At 40.7% G+C, this 19351-nt stretch overlaps 1 protein-coding gene across 1 annotated transcript in view; it reads right to left on the bottom strand.

Annotated features, from left to right (window-relative positions):
• The window catches only part of igsf21a (immunoglobin superfamily, member 21a), a 261327-nt gene that overhangs the window by 19229 nt on the left and 222747 nt on the right, over positions 1 to 19351 (bottom strand). The window contains exons 7-8 of the mRNA XM_046075086.1: positions 9861 to 10341; positions 3692 to 3777 (exon numbers count right to left, since the gene is read on the bottom strand). Coding sequence (XP_045931042.1) covers positions 3692 to 3777; positions 9861 to 10341 — 567 coding nt within the window. The remainder of the gene's footprint in view (positions 1 to 3691; positions 3778 to 9860; positions 10342 to 19351) is intronic.

Here is a 19351-nt window from a genome sequence, read left to right as displayed (position 1 = left end):
AACCCCAAAATTTTCAGGGGGACGACCCCCAGACCCCTCCAGTTTCATATTATTAGTGTTTATTATTATCAGTAGCAATTATAAAATTCACAATAGGCCTAAATGTAGGCTATATACATAATTTACTGTTGCTTTATAGATGTACTTTGGGTAGGCGGCAATGGGGGGTGGGGGGAGTTAAATATGAAAGATTTCTGTGCTGGGCTAAGCCCCCAGTGTTACAAGAGCCCGGAAATGCCCCTGCTCAGAATGTAAAGACAGATAAGCGGTATGAAAACCTTACAGCTGTGTTTTCCTCTGCTGTTGTTGCTGCAGCGGTCTCTGTGACATTGGGACCAGAGGGCTATGTGAGTGGGCGGCTGGCCGGGCTCGGGAGCTCCTCCCACAGGTTGGCGCAAACATCTCCCACTGCCACTTGCGGAGCTCCTGTCACATTTTGGTTCCACCATCACTTTTTGTAAAACTGTCAATGTTCAAAATCTACACAGATGTTTTCTCACCTCAAAACTTCCCAGAAGTGGATTAAGTGATGAAATAAAGTACGAAAATTATAAAAAATTTAAACTTTCTGTTGCTGGCCTCTGTCTGGAGCGCGCAATGATGACGCAGTAAATAGTGATGATTGTCTCTGACCAATCAGTAGTCTACCGTGTTTTCACATCACATTTTAGTATCGCCTCAGCTCGCTTGGAACCTTGACGGAGGTTATACAAATAAAAGTACCTGGTAGCAAGTACAACTTTTCCACAATGGAAAACCAAAAAAAGGCGAGTAGAGTCGAGGTGAGTTGAGTTGAGTCGAGGCGAGTTGAGCTGTTACCGTGCAGTGGAAAAGGGGCTATAGAGACCAAAATAGTTTTTGTACCAGGCTGACTCACTTTTGGAGCCAGCCTCAAGTGGCCATTTGAGGAACTGCAGTTTTTTGGCACTTCCACGTTGGATTAATTTTTCAGCCCCAGAGGTTGCTGCTTGGGAGTAACAAGTAACATGTAATGTTACGTAATTAAATTAAAAAATGAATGTTTATAAAGGGGTTACATTAGAATTTTTAAATTTTTGATAAAAAGCTTATATGTAGACTATCCTTCTTTTTACATATTTTTGTCAGAAAGCCTTTCTTACAAGGAGCTATCACAATGTAGACAGGCTCCATTCATTGGGCAGTATGTGCTCAAATTTTGAGCCCCCTTCAGTGCTTGAAATTCTACAGTTTCAAGCAGTGAATCAGAAAAGGGCTCTAACATTACTGTACAGTGTAAAGCTTGTTTACCAGCAGTGAAAATTCTCAAAGTTAAACCTGAGGAAACATTTACAGGTAAGTTAATGTAACTTTAATCAGACGCATAAAATAAAGTACCCCCTGCCCCACCATATTATTTATGTGTGCTGAAGATGTAATTTAGCGCTATATGTGGCTCTGTGCCCTTCCAATAGGCTTCATATTTATTTGTAATCTCATTCATGACAAATGAGTTGCAAACTAGCAAAATATACCTTTTGTTCAGCTACACCTCCATTTATGAACCCTTTGATAGAAAACCTTAGCTAACATTAGTCCTCCTTCAATAGTGAGGTAGCCTATGTGAGATCTAATAACACTCACTAACTTAATTTAGCATTGTGTATTTCATTATCATTTCATTTTAGAAAAGTACTCAAAAGTAATCAAATGCAATAAATTACATTACTGTGATGAAGTGATTAAAATAGTTACATTACTTAATTTTGTAACAGGGTAACTAGTTATCTGTAACCTGTAACACTTCAAAAGTAACTTTCCCAACACTTGCTATAACTAACTATACTGGAAAGCTTTACTTCTCAGTTTGATTCATATTAACCCACTCTACTCAAGCACAGCTAGATTGCAATGGTGTATGAACTTAGAAAGAGATAGTTCATTTGATAAATTCACCGAAGTGGGTTGAATCAAAACAGACCAAAACAATCCAACTTGTGTAGATTAATCTAAACACTGTATATACCTGTGTTGTAGTCCTCGAGATCGGCCTTGTTCTCAAGACCATTTTTTGAAAGTCTCGGCCTCGTCTCGGAATCCACTACATTTCTACTTTGTCACGGTCTTGCCCTCCCTTGATCTTGGTCTTGATTTGGTCTCAACCCCTCAAAGTCTCTAGTTCAAACTAGTTAAGAGTGCATGATGAAACAACTGAATATGAAAATCAGTCCGAACTGTAGTTTGCCCTTCCTTCCAGGTTTTTCAAGCTCAAGCAACTGCTTATTATCAGATGGTGCATTTGGTTTCAAATGATACCATTTTCACATGCCCAAACACACCAAATACTTTATAGTTCAGATAAACTGCTGACTGGCATAAAAGAAAAAAAACTGTTTAAAATCAGTTTAAATCAGTGAAAATCCTCAGTTTACTGGTTTGTATTTGTTGTGACAAAGCTGGTTAGGAATTTTCCAACCTCCAAGGTCTGTGTTTAAATTATGATAGAGGTTAAATGAGTTAGTAGATTGAGACAGGCTCTCAGGCTCTTGGGAAAAGGTCTCATTAAGATAAAAAAAAACAACTAAATACTAAATACTAAAAGCGTTTCAGTGACACCTTTTTGTCACATAACCCCAAGAACCAAAGGAAAGTCCACAGGGTCTGTGGACTATGCTGCTGAAACCATCAATGTCTTATTTAATCTCATACATAAAGCAACATGAAAAATTAATACCAAGTAAAAACGACACTGTAGGATGATCATCTATAATAAATTCCTAAAACAATAAACCGGAGGGGAATAATTTTATCAGATAGGTAGGAGGCACAATTATCAGTCTTCACACACAATCTTATCTGCTTGTGAAACCCCAAAGCATAGGTCCAGTGAAGGATAATAGAAATTTGCTGTCTGATCAGTCTACATGCACTGATGCCCATGCTGCCGAAGGGCATGACTGGCTGCATGCCACAGCCAGGCCTGTATATAATAACCAATCTTAACACAGAAAAACTTTAAAAGATTCCCGAGGTCATTGGGCAGACAGTAACACATGTATAACAGTCTGTGCAGTCACTAGCTTATGGCACTAAACCAAAAACAATACAGAACATTTTACATGGAAATGTCTTAGAAGTGAAATAAAAGCAAACAACAATCTGACTTTTGATTTCTAGAGATTCTAGAGAAGCAGTGACTGAGAAGTAACAAAAGCGATTTGTGCTGTGGGCCATTAACAGGTCCTATATCAGGATTAGCCCTATCCTCTTCACCTGACTGGCTCCAGCTGCCTGGCTTCAATGTGTCATTCCTGTCAAAGAGATCAGGACCATCCACAGACCATTCACACTAGGGACATGGTCTTTTTTGGCAGGGGATGAAAATGACACAAAGACAATCTCTTTGCTTTTACCTTTAGGCCCATCTTTGAGATTATGGAGCAGGGACTCTGAATGCTGCAAAAACTATACCGGCGAGCATGACATGTTTGCCTGTTGGCTAAGACTAATTAGTTTATTAATTTAAATTTAGGGTTTCATTGTCTAAGGCTTGACAAAATATTAAAATGTGACTTTATATTTGGCAAAATTAACATTTTGCATGCATACTTGAAAAGACAAAGATGTCTATACCCAACAGATTTGTCACTTCAGAACTAAACAAGCTTAATTGCACATATTCATGTTTCCTCATTTTCTTAAAACCCCATGCACTTACCCCAGCCGATCCTACCTGGAATCCTTGCACAGTGATGCGCACCGTGTCCCCTACCTTTGCCCTACTAGGGGACATCAAGAGTTTAGGACCCTTAGGAGCAGCTGAAAAAAAGACAAAGAGACAAAGGTCATCGTACTGAGCATTGAGAGCAACTCCTACCGGATACCTGTTTTGTCACATAGAGACAAATACAATTTCCTGTCAATTAAGGTCACAGGGCGAGAGACGAGGGACCTGCAGGTTCTTTCATCCAAAGGACTGTGCTGGATTTATTCCCCCTTGGAGAGAAAAAGAACTAAATTGGGTAGACACTCATTACTACAGGAGAATGGGAGTGCACCGGGTGGAGAGTGGAGGCAGTGAGATAAGGGACTCTCAGAGAGCTAATTCCCTTGTCTTGGTGTGGACAGCAGCCCCCAGATGGCTTTCATTTGGACCCTCTAAAACAATGGGGCGCAAGCAGGAGAGGGAGCAGGCAGATTCTATTATTCTGAGATTGTGAGGGGCCGGTGATTGTCCTTTGTATGTAGTGTTAAGATAAAATGAGTGATTTGCGTAATGCTGTAAAAAAGTAAGTAATTTTATTATGGCTAAACTGCACAGTATACTACATTAGGCCCATATAAGCAGGTTCTGCATGATATGAGATGTTTAACAATTCCCCTAAAGATAACTGCTTCACACGCTGTGCAGTTCCATGTGTTAGACAAATGGACTATGCAGCACATGCAATGAGACTCAAGCTAAGGACGTCCTATCAATAACGCCTGTACAAGTCCACCCCAAGAGTTCTTCAATTAATTTGGTTTGAACTCTCAATATAAATCACACTGGGTGCTTGTTTTCATTGATGAGTTAAACCAAAGGATAAATAAATAAACAGACAAATGACCTCAGTATTTACCTATTAATCTGGCAACAAACTGTCCACTGTGGCTAATGAAGCACAACCTCTTCTTAAGCAGCCATTGACTACAAGCCTGCATCAGACTAATGCATTAGGAGTTATACTGTCATATCTGTAAATAGGATTGAGCATGTGGCATTACTCATGTACTGTAGATCCCTTTATAAAACAGTGGTATACACATTTGAATTGCACAAAATGGTTATAGAGAATTCAAGTAATACAAAGGAAGCAAAGAGCAGACATTCGAATTTTGGAAAGATTTCAGCACCATTAGAGAACTTGTTAGTCTGTATAAACTCCAGAAAATCAGAGAATAGTAGTCCAAACTCTAAGAACTAATCTTGGAATCAGTGGCTTTTTTAAGATTAAAGGAAAATATCCATGTATTTATATTGGCAACCCAACCAAAGACATCATGTGAACAGTTTGACACGACATGTTCCATCTCATGCCGAAGATGGATTGTATTTCACAGGGTAGTTTTGGCATGGCAGTGTGAAGCACTATGTTTCCACCGCCCACACACTAACCAAAGGGTATTTTTAAATACTGGTGTCATAGCGTCACATAGAGCTTGGAAGGCATATGGCCGGGGAAGATGATGGCTGTTTTCTGGGATTTGCTCCAACTTTGACAGTTGGCGTCCTACGTCACCACCTTTGATTAGGGCAACATGCAGTGTGATGGACATAACATAGCCTCTCTCTGATGGTATGGGCCTCACAGGGGAAATGAGCCACAGTCCCATGAGATATCACCTAAGACCCAACTTCTTCAGTTTGCAAGAAGGAACTGTTATCACTTCAGGAGGGGTCAGAGAACAAGCATGCCCTCCAGAAAAACAACTGCGCACCCTGCATCAGGTGTGCTTTAATACCAAGCCAAGACATCAACAGGTCTGCCCAGCTGCAGACAGACTTAAGCAGTTGAAGGGAACATTAGCTGGGTGACTGGTTTTGTTGAAAAAGAGAAGCTGGAGAGGCATGACTGACTGCTGGATCGCTCTGTCGTGGTGAATCTGCCACTGTGTAATGTCTTTCACGGATAGACTAGCTGACCCAAAGCACGGAGATAAGACAGATTGATGAATGTAGAACTGAGCTGCAGGTGAACACAGATACAAACAGCATACTAGGTACATCTAACAAATCTATATTCGCATGGGAAAACAGACAAAGACACACACACACACACACACACACACACACACACACACACACACACAGATATTAACATACAAATAACCATACACACACATATCACACACACAGACACACACAGATCACAGACGCCTTCTTGAAACTGAGCATCTGCTCTTTGATTATCACGGTCTGGCAAAGCCATGACTGGGAGATGTGAGGAAGCCTGGATCTCTTCTCACTGCTGCACAGTATATGAAATGAGATTTCCACCACTTGTCTAATGATGTTGAATAATAAACACCTTAGCTTATCTAAATCCAAATCCAACTTCTTTTAATTATTAACATGTTCATGAATACAATCCAGGAGTGTAGAATATACCAGCCTCATGATCTCATAGAGGTGTAACAATTTTTTTGACTCCCAAGGACTGGCACGGGCTTTAGGTCCATTTATATGGTGAGCACGGAGCCATTCATGAATATTAATTTAGTGTAATGCAACATCGGTCGATTGTCAGAATGTCGCTCCATCTCATGTGGCAATATTAAATCTCTGAAAGATTTATTACTTATGGGCATTGCAAAGACTCCTTTTTAATACCTGACCAAACACACCTGAGAGGACCATGAGAGGATGTGTATATTCAGTAAGACAGGGCCCGAGTGCAATTATCCAGTTATAGCAGAATAAAATAAATGAATAGAGCAGGTGGTTCTTAACCTGCAGTCCAACCCCTGCAGTCCAACCCCTCCCCCCTCACTTAATGGGATCAACGTAAGCTAGCTATCTTAACGTTGCCTTTTTTAAATTCTTATTCTTCTTTGGTGTTTTACAGTGGTTGGCATTACAACCACCCACTGGATTAAACAGTTCAAAATATTTACAGTGTCCACCCAAAGTGATTCAGTTATTAAGTTATCTTTTTTTTTTTTTTTTTTTTGTCTATAGTAGCATTCTTGTGACCCCCAGGGGGGTCCCGACCAGGTTAAGAACCAGGGAATCATGGGATGAAAAGAGGTGCTCTACACAGTCACATTTAATTAGACTTACACACTGCGCAAATACTCAAAACAATCTCTGTGCCATTTTGTCTATATAGCCAAATCAGATATCTGTTGTCTACAACCTTCGACCTGAATCACAACACTATTACCATTTTTGATACTATTCCATACAATGATGGCTCAATGAGGTCTGTGAATGCTTTGAATTTCAATTTTGCACTAATTAGAATCAATAAGCACACATTTTCTGCTCTCTTTTCTTCAGGTGGTGGGGGGAAAAAACTGAATGTCTGGTGATGCTCCATCCTACTCTTTAAAAGAACAAAGGTAGTAATAAATTAATGACATCAAACACAGCAGAGAGAAAGGCTTGTCAAAATATTGGTGCCTTTGACATTTAGCAAGCGTTTCACAGGCCCATTGCCCTCAAGGTGTGTCATCTGTTTTATCATCAACATGTGATTTAAGGCAAAGAGCTTTTAGAATCTTTACTGCAATACTTTGTCAGGACAAGACAGCTCATGCCATTATACCTTCATCTGATACTGCTGTCTCCGCCTTGCATGTGATGACGGTTGCAGTTAATACATTTTAAAAGACAATTTTATGGCATGAGATATTCCCATTTGAAAAAAGTGACAATACCAAATACCAATTGTGACAACTGGTTTTTAAATGATAAGCATCATCTCCTCTTCTTGACATGATGGTTAAAGGATAAGGCTGGCAATATTTTATAATTCTCTTAATATCAACAAATTGCATGAAATACGGAAGCCCTAAGCGGCCATCCATTCAAATACTGTTTTTACGGGGTAATTTTCGCGTCATCTTGAGATAACAAATGTTATTTTCCTGTGATAACGGGATAATTTTCTCGTGATCTCGAGATAACAAACGATAGCTGAATACAGGAGTCTGCCTAATCGTTTCTTTAGGATGATTTCAGAACACTTTTCAGTGTGACTGGTTAGCTTAGTTGGTAGAGTACAGGACTCATAATCCAACAAACTTTTATTTTTATTATCCTCTTAAATAAAGTTGTTATGAAGAGATTCAGGGGAATCCAATCACACATTACCCGATAGCTATTTCAAAGGTTCCAAAATAGCCGGCAGGAAATGTGTAACGTTAAATGGATTCCCCTGAATGAGAAGCACAGGAATTTCCTCTGCATGGGAATGATGGGGAAATGATAAGTACATAGGTTGATGGATGTGGACCAATCGCTGGGATGCACACAGTTCAGCATGTGCTTTATTGTGACCATGTGAAAAGTCTCTTCATAAGAACTTTGTTGAAGAGGATTATGAAAAAAAAGGAAAAAAAGACAGTGAGGATTGAACCTATAACTCCAAAAGTATAAGTCCAGAGATCAATCAACTGAGCTAACCAGTGACTCTGATATTCAGATTAAAATTAAACTATTAAACCACTGTGTGAAACTACTGTTTTATTATCTCAAGATCATGAGATAATTATCACGGGAAAACGGAGTAAAAAATGTTTGAATCGATGGCCGCTTAGTGCTTCCGTAATGTAAAGACCAAAACCAATAAATAAAATGATCCTAATAACAAGCACTGTGTAAACCTATTAAAAATACATCAATGAGCCACACTGCGGTGGGTGAAATTGTCCTTTATTACTATAACATGACCACTGTAGTTTATTTTGAGTCAGTCCCACATCCACATTCTTGCTGCCATAAATACCCACTTGTACACCAGCTATGTATTAATACTCAAAAAAGTAGTCCCCAAAGAAATGCATTATTTATCTTGTTTGATTTATGTTTGCTCAAAGTGCACAGCTGTTTAAAAAATGAATCAGCCTTTCTTAAAAATGAAACAATATGTGTGTGAACCATTTTTGAAGGTTTCTGTTTTCAGCAGGAACAAATAGGCTAGGGAAAGTGTCAAACACAGGGTAGGGATTTGCTGACAATAAGAAATATATATAATAATGCCATACCTTATCCTTTGAGCTGTTGAACACTCATTTTGTCAGTCTGAACTGAAAACTGATTGATTCCCTTCCTCACTAATTGAGACCCTGTAGATTAAACCTATTTACCGAGATATGTATGTAGATTCTGGCAGGAAATCTTCTTGACACACAAAAAGTAAAGAACTGAAATGAATCCAAAAGGGATACTTTCTAATTAGATAAAGGTGGTGATGTGAGATAAAATACTGACAGTGAGACATAATGCAGCAAGCAAATGCAGCCATAGTCTCCTCATTCAGAGTCTCTTCAACCACTGCTAGCATCTCATGGAAGGTAATGTCTTGGTTTATCATGTCAGGACTGCGTGGCTTGTCTCCAAGAGCATCATGCCAATGTATTGCCTTTGAAGTGTTAATTGGCTGAGCTGGAAGCCATCTTTGTTTTTAGATTAAAAAAAATTTGAGTCTGTTTCTCTCTTGGATCACACACCATTAAAACACTAATGCTAACTTTTCCCTTAAAGTATGACACCTGTTTTCAGAATTAAGTATCTGCATTGCTACGTATTCTGCTTTAATAGTTTGGAGATAAACAAACAAATAATTCCACTGCCATAGTGTTTCCCTCCTTATTAAATAAAATGTTGAATTAGAGACTATCCTTCTGTTTAAAGCCTGAGACTGAAGAGCTTAAGGGCTCATTGAAGTTTGAAAAAGGGCAGCATCTCCGAGATTGTCTTTCCAATGATATAACATTGGTCAGTGTGTCTAAATTCTCATTTGATTTCTCTAATTCAGGTTGACTTTTTCAATAACGGTACTGAGTTAACTCAATCTAGCAACAGACAGCTCGATGAATTGCCCTGTCAGTCACTGGGAGTTCTGCATTCACGCGCTAAACTTGCAATCTGGTCAGCCGTAACACAATTAAGCGGCATCAAATGAAAATCAGTGTTGTTCAGAGTACATTTGCAAAGGAGACATAAGGGGGCCCCGTCGGTTTCCAAATGTGGCAAGGGGATACAAGGAGACAGCAGGAGATTAAAAGAGAGAAGAAATCAGACAAGGGTCTGTGTGAGGTAGAGTGGGAGGAGGAATAGAGAACAGATGAGAAAAAGGTGGTGGAGGAATGTGAATAGCATACAAAAACAATGAGTTAGTCTGCATCCTACTCACCGAGAGTGATCTCTGTCTGCATGGGCATGGACAGTGCTGGGTGCTTGACTTCGCAGCTGAATAGGGCATCATTATCCAGCTGAGGGTTGAGGGTCCAGGTAAGTCGGGCCTGCACCACCACAGAGCCGTCGCTCTGGGGAATGTGAGTGTGGCTGAAGTAGTAGAGAGGGTCCGTGCTGTGAACCCATCGGGGGAATTCCCGGCTCACCACTGTCTCTGGGATGACCTCTGTTGCAGGGCTGGGCTCGTGGGCCTGCTGGCCTTGAGTGTGGACACGCTGGGGGCTCTCTGTGTACAGACGTGCCGACCGCCCTTCGGGGTCCAATAGGGAGAGGGAACGCTGCAGTTTAGTGTCATCAAGGTCCCTGCTGATGAGCGGCCTGGCTCCTCTCACCCCCGCTGAGCCGGCTCCCTGCTCGTTGGTGGAGGATTGAGTGTAGGAGATCACCTCTATCAGCTCACCATCACGCTTGAAGTACACCTTAGGCAGAAGAAAGAGTATTAAAAAAGACTGAAAATTAGACAGAAAGGAGAAAACAGAGGGCACAAGAGATGGAAATATATATTTTATTTGACATTGTTATAATAACACCTCATACATTTGGTCTATCCTATGTGCACATTCAGCAGACACAGAGAGACACTCTTCTTTCAGCTTTGCTTTAGTCTCTACCAACTGCTGAGGAAAATATCTGGCTCTTCAGAACCTAAATGCTCCACTATGTTCACCAGCTGGTCACTAACTTTGCCTGGCCCTCCTTTGGTGCTGGGCAGGTAGCGCATAGTGGGTTTAATAAAAAGGTTTTAGCTGGAAATTGGGTTGATGGACGTGAGAGCAAACCAAAACAGTGAAGTTGTGGATGTAAAACCAGCTGTGGAACTGTTGGATGGTAATAGTTTTGTCACTAGGAGCGACATCTTTCATATTACACATTTTTTCCAATGTTGATATAAAAGTATTAATTAGTGCAGCTTTCAAAATTTATTTTAGAATGGGATGCTGTGTCAGTTGTGTTAGCATGTGCTGCCACAGAGAGGACTTTCCCAGGATGAGTCTATTAACATATTTGGATGCCTAATCTCCTGACAGGGAATTTATGCTCCCATTTCAGCATATAACCTCCAGATATTAGCATTGACATAATGTTGTATAGTCAGTGCCTGTGGTGTTGCTATTTTGGGAAGAGATTTGCTTTCTTTTTTTGTTAAAAGACAATTTTTATCCCCAGCTCTTTTGGGGACCTTTGGTCATTTGAATTCAATTTGCCAAAGATAGAAGAGTCACTTTTTTAAATATTAAATGGCATTGTATTCTTTGAGGTTTTTGTAAGGAGATGGTTGAAGTATTCTTTGATATGGTGCCAACTCTCGTGTTGCTGCCTCAGATGGGTAAACAGCAATATTGTGTGTCAAAAAGTAAGGATAAGGCCAAACTCCTGAGGAATAACTCCAAATGACATTTTCACATCCACAAAATTCAAAATTGAATTCACACAATTCAATTCAGATCATCATCATATACAACTATTACAAACTTTGGTATTTAGTACAATCAACTTTGTGTTGACAGATGCAACATCGTTATATTACAAGCTGTGTTGTGCTGCTGGGTTGTATCACAGTATTTATAGCCAACTCTAAAAACTTTGTAATGCCTGCCATCAGAGCAGGCTGGTACACATCCACATGGGGCTAGGTGACCTTGCTCACAGGTATTCAGCAGTACTGGTTGTTGTCAGTACCATGGAAAAAGAACTTCTCAATCTAATACCCAACCTGCTACAGAAGAAGCACTCAAACAAGCTTTCTTTTAAACTTTGAGACAAGTTTTATTTCCAAAGTCAGTTCATTCATTTTGGGATGTGACTGTAGAGGTTGATGCACAGCACTCCTTATTTATTTCCATAAATTTTCATTAAATTTAATTAGATATTTCATTAGAGGAAAACCAGATTTGAGTACTTGAAGTGGATGTTGTCTTTTTTCCATCCAGTCTCATGTCTGATAATAAATGGCCCTTGGTGGAAAATTCTGAAATAACATTAGGGCAATCTGTTGTTAAAAGATGACTAATGACTGCATCTATAAGCACAACCTTATTTTTTAATTAGTGCACACACACGCATACAAGATATTGTTATAAAAAAACACTCCTATACAGGCTCAATGTACCTATAGTTGACAAATCACATGCAAATATAAGTTATTACACTCCACACTCCATGTTCATTTCAAATTAGCTATAGAGCAGGTATTGTGTAGGTTGTGCCAGGTATTCCTATACGCTTCCCCTTCTCTGGAAACCTGCACAGCACCAAGACAATACACTTGAGCATGGCATTTCTTTTTACATCTACAGCATCTACTTTTGAACCCTTTGTAGTAAATGGTTCTCTAAGTGTATTGATTATAGCCTGGCATAGCAAATCAGCATAATTCACAAACGGAGTTCCAAGATTAACACATTTTCCTGCGGTAGTATTTAATACCCATGATCCTTTATCTGCGTTTACCTAATGTGCTCTGTAGAGCCAGAGCTTAAAATCCAATAGCGCAAGGGGAAGTATAAACATCAACCTCACATCTGCAATGACCCCATTGTATCTGCTGCTAGGATCCTACAGTTACTCGACAACTTGCAAAGAGAAGAAGGTTTTTCCACTGTGAATTAAAACACCTCATTAATTATCACAGCAGGTGGAGGGAGAGCAGTGTGGATTAGAATGATTCATGCACCTGTTCTGTAGTTTTTGTTGGACAAAATGGTGTGGGTACACAATAACACCTGTGTTGACTTTGTGTTGATATAATAGGGAAATCATTCAGTAAGCCCAGATAACTGATTTGTTTCTATAAACATTCACAGACAAGTTCATTTATAGGCATTTAAAAATATTGATTAAACATCTACATGGCTTAAAATGCAATGCATGGAGCCGTGTGTTGTGTGTTCCCTGAATGATTCAGAAATAATACCTTTTTTGAGGTGTTTCCTAAAGCATCAGTGTACCTATTCATGGTGATCCCACCATGACTAAATGCATTTATTTTCCACTGTTGCTTGAGGTATAAGTCAATCAATTAATGTTTCATCAAAAACATGAATGAATGCCATTGCAGATATGTAGCTGCAGGGAGAGAGTGAAGTGTTATTTCTGTGTCATTATCCTGCAGTTCTGCTCCTTTTTCATTCCCCCTTTCATAGGAAGCAGATCAAATATAGTGTATGGCTATGGAAATACTGCAGACACAGATATAAATAGACATATCTAGAAATTAGACGGGAGTTGAGTGAACTCCTTTTAAATTGCACTTTTTATCTTTTTTTTCGTTTTCCAGTCAGCATTGTTTATGATTTGTGACCACGTTTCCTGATTGTCAAGGCATTTTTTCAGTGTTAAACACATGTCATCATCATTTTGAGACTTGAGTGATGCACCAACAATGTAGGAATCAACTATTGTAAGATACAAGTGAACCATTTTCTAAAATGCCAATCAGCAGAATCTGTAGGCTTTAATAGAGCTCTGGTAGAAAAGATTTGTTACATTTTACACTTTTACTTTATTGTAATTGTGATTTGGGATTAAAACAGTCTGAGTGTAATGCAGTTCGTCAAGGTCAAGATTTGACATCTTGCAAATTTAAAAATCTTTTGAATGCACGGGACACCATACAGTGGCCAAATACGAGGGAAGAGAGAGACAATATCTTGCCAGGCTACATGTCATGAGCCGGAAAAAACTGAACCACCTTGTAAATATTACAATCCACAATTTATCTTAAAATCGAAACACAATTAAGGAGACACCTGTCATCATGGTAAACTTTGACTGTAGTAAGCTATCTACTAATTTGGAAAATCTCATTTCCCACATTTCCTTGTTTGACAGGCAACGATAACTGAAAACGCATCAGTTCTTTCAGTTTTTCAAATAGGAGAGCAGACACTGACAAATTTTCCTAAAGTGATTATAAAGCTGTCAAAATAACACTGGGGATGTCTCTCACTTTGATACATGTCTCCAATTAATGGTTGCATTTCTCAAGTGACATGGGAATTTTTGTTGGGTACTGCTTTGGAAGAGTTGCCTTTTATCCAATTATCTTGCATCCATTGTGTATTGATAAAAATATAAATTTAAATTATTAATAATTATTATAACATTTTGTGTCATTCCATAAAATAAAATGTTTTTAACAGTATATTGTCACACAACAGACAATTTCTTGTCCTTTAAGATATCTGGAAATAGCACTATAAAACATACATCTTTGTTTTAGCAAGCATCCAGTAGAATGTATATGAAAGAATATGCAAAATGGCCAAATTGTCTTTAATCAATGCATTGGCTTGTTAGGTAATACATTTTGCTGTTGTAGGACTTGGAAAGTAGTTTTTGGCATTGCTGTAGTATTGCTCTCTTATGGACAGTGTTACTGCACGGAATGAAGTTATTATCAATCATGCCTCTGTTATAAATCCCCAAATATTTCATGGTCCAATGTATACAGACAATAAAACCATACACAAACCACTTTCTTCATTCTGAAATGAATTAGCACAGAAATAAGAGAGATGTAATTCTAAGCAGTAACCCATAATAACATGGCAGTGTTAAAATTAAGCTGGGATGGCATGAGGAGAGTTTTTCCTGTGAATAGACAGAGATGAAAGCACCTGTACACTGCACACTGCCAAGCTGCCCTCACCTCACCAACATCTCAAATCACCTTTTTGAAAATGTAACAATCATGCATTGGTCCATATACACTTTTATCTTGCTGCAATTAATCATGGTGGTGTCAAAAGGACAAGGTGGTAATTTACATGGTGACAGAATGATTCAATGAGAGAGCAGAAGCAAGAGAAAGGGGACGAGAAAGAGGAGAGAGGCAGAGAGAAGGATCCTGGCCGTGACTTAATCAGCTTTCCTTCGTATTATTAACTGTCATTATCTTTCTTCTTTTCAATCAGTGCTTGCTTGTGCTCTGAAGATGCTCTAATGATTGGCACTAGGAAGCTATTATTGATATGTCACCAGCTTGCTTCAGTGACATCAGATGCTGACAGATCTTGAAACATAATACTAGACAATTTTAACAGATGCAGTCCATTATATGCAGCACTCTCAAAGCTGCACTAGTAGAATTTGGCATGGTTTCCAAAATGTGGTGGAAAGTAACAGCTTTTGAAAAAATATGAACTTCAAGACACAGAATATTTGTTCTTGATGTAATATAAGTAAACCTCACACTGTATGATCACGTGTAAGTGTAGTGAATCTACTACAGATATTACAGATAGTCTACTATACTATAAACAGCATGAATATGCAAACTCCACACAGCAAGGCCGGGGCAACTGGGGTTTAAACCCGCAACCTTCTTGCTGTGTGGCCACAGCGCTATCCACTGGACCACTGTGACATTTCAAGACATGATATAAAGAACACATTGAGCCAGGAGAAGACTTTAATATTAGTTTAATTAGACATGCAACAGAGGCAGTGTTGGATGAACACTTTCAAATGTTTACAATACGCCAGAATGAAGTGTCAGATGTTACATGGATGCTAGTAAGATGCAAAAGGATGTTGAGTAGCAACATGTATCACAACAAACAAACCTTATGGTAAAAATGATGATTAAAAAATATTGCATTAAAGGCAGGGCAGGTAAGTTTGAGAAACTAGCAAGAAACTGATGGATTTTTAAAGTATCCAGAGAAACTCCCACCCCCTCCCTTCAGGGCTCCTAAGTCATGCCCCCAAAAAACATGAACACGCGTTGCCGACTCAGCGGTCAGCTGGAGCATGAGTCGAGTGTGACGAGCGGAGAGGAGCGGAGGGCAGCAGCTCACAACCTGTCTGAATCACGGGTAAGAAAACACCGAACTTTATGATTAAACAACTAACCCGGCTGTTTGTGCTCACTATCAAGCTAGCATGTTAATATTGGGTAGGTTTAAAAAGACTGAGTTTGATTCAGCAACGAGCTGGCTAACTAACTGTTAGCAACAAGTAGCTGTGCTAACAGCTTCGGTAACATTAGGCAAAGCTAAAAACAGGTTGATACACATTTGCATGTTACCATCAGTGACACTACACAAACGTGAACTTGTTACCAACTCTGTATTAGACATATAAGTTATGTTGTTTTGCATGTTAGAGCTTCCACGATGACAGAATCGTTTGTCTCTGATGAGGACTGCCCCCCAGAACCAAGCACAGACCCGGGACAGGGAGGACAAGGTGCAAGCTAAGGACATATTCTAGGACAAGAGGACCTGCGTCGAGGTTCAAGCTCCAACAATGGCATATGAACAGGTATGTATATACATCTATATTATATTATTAGTATATTATCTCCCAGTGTAACTGTCTCAAAGTTTCTCCGGTGGTTGACTCAAATTTCCCTATAATTCCCCTTTCCGCTATAATAGTAATCCATTACTATTGTTATTACATTTCTATTATTGTTTATTTATTACACCACCACTAACTACAGCTCTGCTTCAGCCATTGGCTCATCTGTGTTATATATGTTGACATGGTGTGTAATGTGGACACAGAAGTCTTGTTAGACAACAACATGTTCAATAAAAACATCTGATCAATGTTGATGAATGTTCTGTCCAATTACACCAATCTTTCCAATTTGGGGTTCTAACAACTATATATTCCTGATCTTCCAGACCCAGGACAGAGTAACAGACAGTTCTATCTCACACAGGCTCCGCCCTCTACTGGACTCTATGGGTACTACCTCCTCCAATCACACGCACGCACTTGCCCACTGAAATTTTATCGTGCACCAATAGGATGTCGCTACTGATACGTGCGTGACATATAAATAGCAGTGTCCCTACTGCCTCAGCATCCTTTTTTATGGCTTTAAATGGCTGCTGTAATGAACTGCTCATTGAATTCACCACCCCCACGGATGGAGTCGCCACTTCTAGAAAATTATCTTTGCACCCGGGCGAGGTGACCCATGTCCTGCCCCGACAAGTTCATGTTCTGCTGTGGACACACTGAAAATGCTATGAATGTTCAACTGATGAAATACAGTACATTCTGAAAGAGCATTCTCCTCCCCACTGAACCACCCCCATCTTCGGCTTGCTAAGCTCAAGAGAGACAGTGGGAGGGCCCCGGTCTTTGCTACGCTAGTCAAACCACTGGGACAGAAGCCCATGTCCCACGTCATTCTCCTGGTGCCATCCAAGCAAGACGGTAGTAGGACCTGGGCTTCCTCCTTGCTAGCCGGCTGTACAGCCCGCGCAATGGGTCGCCTACATCGCCTGGCAGCAGCCCTTCATTCGGCTCACAATGCAGCAATGCGTGCTAACTCTGCGTTCCCCGTAGTGATGGGAAAAGTCACTCTTTTGAAAGACTCGAGACACCAAATTTTTTTGTGTCATTTCGTTCATTTTAACTAGGCTGGTTATTGCGGCGCTGCAGCCCTCTTGTGGGCGATTAAAAAAAAACAACACAGTTCTCAAACACAGAAGGCTGCCTGGCTTGCTCTAATTGTCAAAGTATAATGCACAAATTCACCTCTTGCTCTTTCTCTATCATGGTTCTATAAAGCCCCATGGAGCCACAACCAAATTCAAACCATGTAAAAACCACAGAAATATGTTGTCAATATTCAATTAAGCCACTACTCTGGCTAAATCTGTCCATTTTCACAATCTTTCCTGAGTATACTACCAGAACAGCCATATATATTATTATAATTACTATCACTATATCTCTAAAGTGCTCATTCATACAGTAGCCTAACGCCTATCCATGAGTAAAATCTATATATCAACATCAGATTTACAGGGAATATATTTAAGTAATAAGCTTGACACACTAGATGAACAAAACACACTCTTATTAAAATTTTACGAATTTAATAATAATCTCAAACACTGCAGGTTGTTCACCAGTGAGGAGCGGTGAAACAACAGCACGGCTCTGTCGATAAATAAAAAGTAAAAGTTAAGTTGCACAGGCGACGGCTACAATGTTGGTTTGCCAGCCTGCACCTGGACCTCAAGAGGCAAAGGTGAAGCAGCCTACAGTGACAGAGCCCTGGCCTATACGTCTGGTCTGGGGGGCTCTGTCACAAGGGTGAGGCTCCATATGCACAATGCTGGTGTTGGACCAGCCTCTCCAGGTTTTGCTCCTAAAAGGGGGGAGAGGCAGACTTCGGCTGGTCTATCCGCTGTGGTCGTACAGACCATCCAAGCGTCGGGCTGTCTCCACCACGTCTTGCTGTAAAGCTAAGTGGTTGGGCTTTCAGCGTTGATGTGTTGAAAGGGAGACGGATTTGCCTACCTGTTCGGTGGGATCTGTTTTCTCTTTCCTGCAAGGTCTGAGGGAGAAAGGGCTGTCGCACTGCAGCTATCTCTCCTGTCACGGGTGGTTTGGTGACAGGACAGTCTTCACCCACCCCCTCGTGATACGCTTTCTACAGGGTGTGAGAAGACAGCGACCGGTGTCGTCTCTCGGCGCTTCAGTAGGACTTGCTGATTGTTTTGGTGGCTCTGATATCTACACCTTAGGAGCCCCTGGAGCAGTCCTCATTGAAAATGCTATCTCTCGAACAGCCCTGCGCCTTGCTTTCACCTCTGCTAAGAAGGATAGTGAGCTGTGTGCCTGTCGGTTCACCCCAGCTGCATGCTGGTTCTTGGTGTCCACAGTGCAGCCGGATTGAGACAACACACATCCTTTGTTCTTAAGAACATAAGGAGCATGTTCAGGTCCAGGACAATAAATCTGAATGCTTTCTACCCCCCTACCCCACTTAAGGTGCAGGGGGGTGAGAGCGCATCTGTTGCATCCGTGTGTGCTATGCTAATGTCCTATGTAGAGCACACAGCCCCCATTCGATGCACTGGTCAGCTGTTCGTCTGTTTCAGTGATAGTGCAGTCAGTAAAATCCTGTCCAAGAAGAGCCTGGCCAGCTGGCTTTGGGAATGAATCGGGAACAGACCCACCCTTAGCGGTGCGTGCACATTCCACTCGGAAGTGTGGAAGTGTCTACGACCCTTTTTCAGCGGGGTGTGTGTCGAAGAGATCTGCACAATGGCATCTTGGCCCTTACTGTGCCCTTTTGTGCGTTTCTATCTCTTGGATATGTCGGGCTCCTTCTCGGGAACCAACTCGCAAGTGCGACCTAGGATCTGAAAAGTGAGGATCTGGTGACTACTGGGTGTAGAGGGGGAACATACAATGGCAGTGCCTGACGTTCCAGTGAGAAGTCAAGGCAGTCCAGGTGTTAATGTTCAGGCCAAGCCCCTATCGGTCCAGCGACCTTCTCAGGGGTGGACTTTGGCTTGTCGCGGCTAGGGCGGACAGTCATCGGGCTCCACCCACTGTACACATAGAGTCCAGTAGAGGGCGGAGCCTGTGTGAGATAGAACGAAGGTTACAATATGGTAACCCTAGTTCTATAAGCACAGGCGGAGCCCTCTACCGATGAGCCCTGCCGCT

Source organism: Micropterus dolomieu, linkage group LG18, assembly GCF_021292245.1.
Source record: "Micropterus dolomieu isolate WLL.071019.BEF.003 ecotype Adirondacks linkage group LG18, ASM2129224v1, whole genome shotgun sequence".
Classification (NCBI taxonomy): Eukaryota; Metazoa; Chordata; class Actinopteri; order Centrarchiformes; family Centrarchidae; genus Micropterus; species Micropterus dolomieu.
This window is presented reverse-complemented; position numbering and strand designations above follow the sequence as displayed.